At 65.7% G+C, this 2186-nt stretch overlaps 1 protein-coding gene across 1 annotated transcript in view; it reads left to right on the top strand.

Annotated features, from left to right (window-relative positions):
* HGFAC (HGF activator) overlaps positions 1-1928 on the top strand; it is an 8217-nt gene extending 6289 nt beyond the window's left edge. Inside the window, exons 11-14 of the mRNA XM_017514336.2 lie at positions 14-153; positions 416-556; positions 647-795; positions 1682-1928. Coding sequence (XP_017369825.1) covers positions 14-153; positions 416-556; positions 647-795; positions 1682-1864 — 613 coding nt within the window. The 3' untranslated portion in view covers positions 1865-1928. The remainder of the gene's footprint in view (positions 1-13; positions 154-415; positions 557-646; positions 796-1681) is intronic.
* The last annotated feature ends 258 nt before the right edge of the window (positions 1929-2186 follow it).

The following is a 2186-nucleotide window of genomic DNA, read 5'->3' as shown; positions in this document are numbered from 1 at the left end:
GCCCCCTCCACAGCCCCCCCAGGGACAGTGTCTCAGTGGTGCTGGGCCAGCACTTCTTCAATCGCACGACGGACGTGACGCAGACCTTCGGCATTGAGAAGTACATCCCCTACACCCTGTACTCTGTGTTCAACCCCAGCGAGCACGACCTTGGTGAGCTCCAGCGCATCGGGCCGCATGGTGGGCAGGTGGGCCCTGTGCCTCCCAGGCCAGGCCTGGACAGGGGCAGGAGCTGGGCAGCCGTGGTGCGGGGAAGTTGGGGTAAGGGCAGGGAGGCCGGGGCACCGATTCCTTCTGGATCTCCCAGGCTGCCTAGTGGGACCCACTGGCCACCTTCCCTCCCTCCCTCATGGCCCCGACAGCCTCCCCTTCAGCCCACATGCTGCAGGCTGACCCTGGGCTCTCTCCTGATCAGTCCTGATCCGGCTGAAGAAGAAAGGGGACCGCTGTGCCACGCGCTCGCAGTTCGTGCAGCCCATCTGCCTGCCCGAACCCGGCAGCACCTTCCCTGCTGGGCACAAGTGCCAGATCGCGGGCTGGGGCCACTTGAGCGAGGGTGAGCTGGGAGGGTGTGCCCAGCGCCCACTGGGGTGGACAGTGGCTAGCCACAGCGTGTGTGTCGGGCTGAGGGCACCGTGTCCCACAGACGTGAGCGGCTACTCTAGCTCCCTGCGGGAGGCCCTGGTCCCCCTGGTCGCCGACCACAAGTGCAGCAGCCCCGAGGTCTATGGTGCCGACATCAGCCCCAACATGCTCTGTGCCGGCTACTTTGACTGCAAGTCCGACGCCTGCCAGGTGAGCTGGTGTCCGCCCTCAGGGCCCCACTGGGGGCTGCTCCACTGGTCCTGAGTCTCGGAGATGCTCACCGCTGGGGAGCCCAGAGCCCGACAGCACCCCACCCTGGCAGGGCCAGCCAGACACCCCTGGGCAGGGAGCAGACTTGCTGTCAGCACCAGCCTCCCAGGGCTACCTCCTCACACAGATGGGGAGACCAAGGCTCTGAGAGGGGCCTGGTGTCCCACAGAGCCTGGACACATCCCAGCCGTCCAGCCCGAGGCGGTGCTGTCCTTGTGACACCAGACGCCAAAGGCCCCTTTGCCCCTAGTCCTCTCCAGCCATCAGTGAGTCCAACAGCCCAAGCACATCCTGGGCTCCGCAGGCTGGCGCACTCAGGCGGCATGGCAACCTGGCATGCAGCAGCTCTTTTATGCCCCATTTCATAGCTGGGGAGACTGAGCACCAGGCAGCCAATTCACTCTTCCAAGGCCACACAGCCCACAGGTGGTGAAGTGGGTGGGGCTTGTCAGTGGACCTTGCTAAGTGAAGTCAGGGTGGCTTCCTGGAGGAGGGGGTGTTTGCACCGGTCCTGAGGAATGTGTAGGAGTTTGCCAGGTAGCGAAGAAGTCATTGCAGGAGGTGCTTGGACGCAGGGTGGCTGTGTGGCCCATACAGGATGTGCACTGGCGGGGAGAGGGGGCCTGGCTTCAGGAAGGGGTATAACGTGATGGGATGCCCTGGCCGGCCAGTGCTGCCCCCCGGGAAGGAGACGCCCTTTCACTAGGTTCAGGAGAGTGCATCGGCTCTCCGTTGCTCAGAAATGCCTCCATCCTCTGTCCCCGAGCTGCCACTGAGCCAGGCCCCTGGCTGCAGGAGGGTGGCTCTGACCGGTGTCTCTGCCCAGGGCGACTCGGGAGGGCCCCTGGCCTGCGAGAAGAACGGCGTAGCCTACCTCCATGGCATCATCAGCTGGGGCGATGGCTGCGGGCGGCTGCACAAGCCGGGGGTCTACACCCGTGTGGCCAACTACGTGGACTGGATCAACGACCGGATCCGGCCTCCCAGGCGGCCCTCGTCTCCCTCCTGAGGCTGCGTGACACCCTGGTTCTCACCGTTCCCTGCCTTGCTGACAATAAAGATACGGCCAAGAACCCGCCCCACGCTGCCTGCCCCTGCCTGCGGCCCTGCCTTCCCCTCCAGGCCGCGACTCGGGCCCAAGTCTTCGGGCGGCCGGGCTCAGGCTGCGGTCCTGGAGCCTGTGCAGACCTCAGTGGAGATGGAGCCTGTGGCCCACAGCGGGGTCTGGCTCCAGAGAGTTGTCAGGCATCAAGCTCCAGCAGAGGCCAGCCCCTCCCACGACAGCCCCTCCCAGGCCAGCCCCTCCCAGGCCAGCCCCCTCCCAGGCCACC

This window comes from Cebus imitator, unplaced genomic scaffold (genome assembly GCF_001604975.1).
Source record: "Cebus imitator isolate Cc_AM_T3 unplaced genomic scaffold, Cebus_imitator-1.0 Scaffold522, whole genome shotgun sequence".
Lineage (NCBI taxonomy): Eukaryota > Metazoa > Chordata > Mammalia > Primates > Cebidae > Cebus > Cebus imitator.
This window is presented reverse-complemented; position numbering and strand designations above follow the sequence as displayed.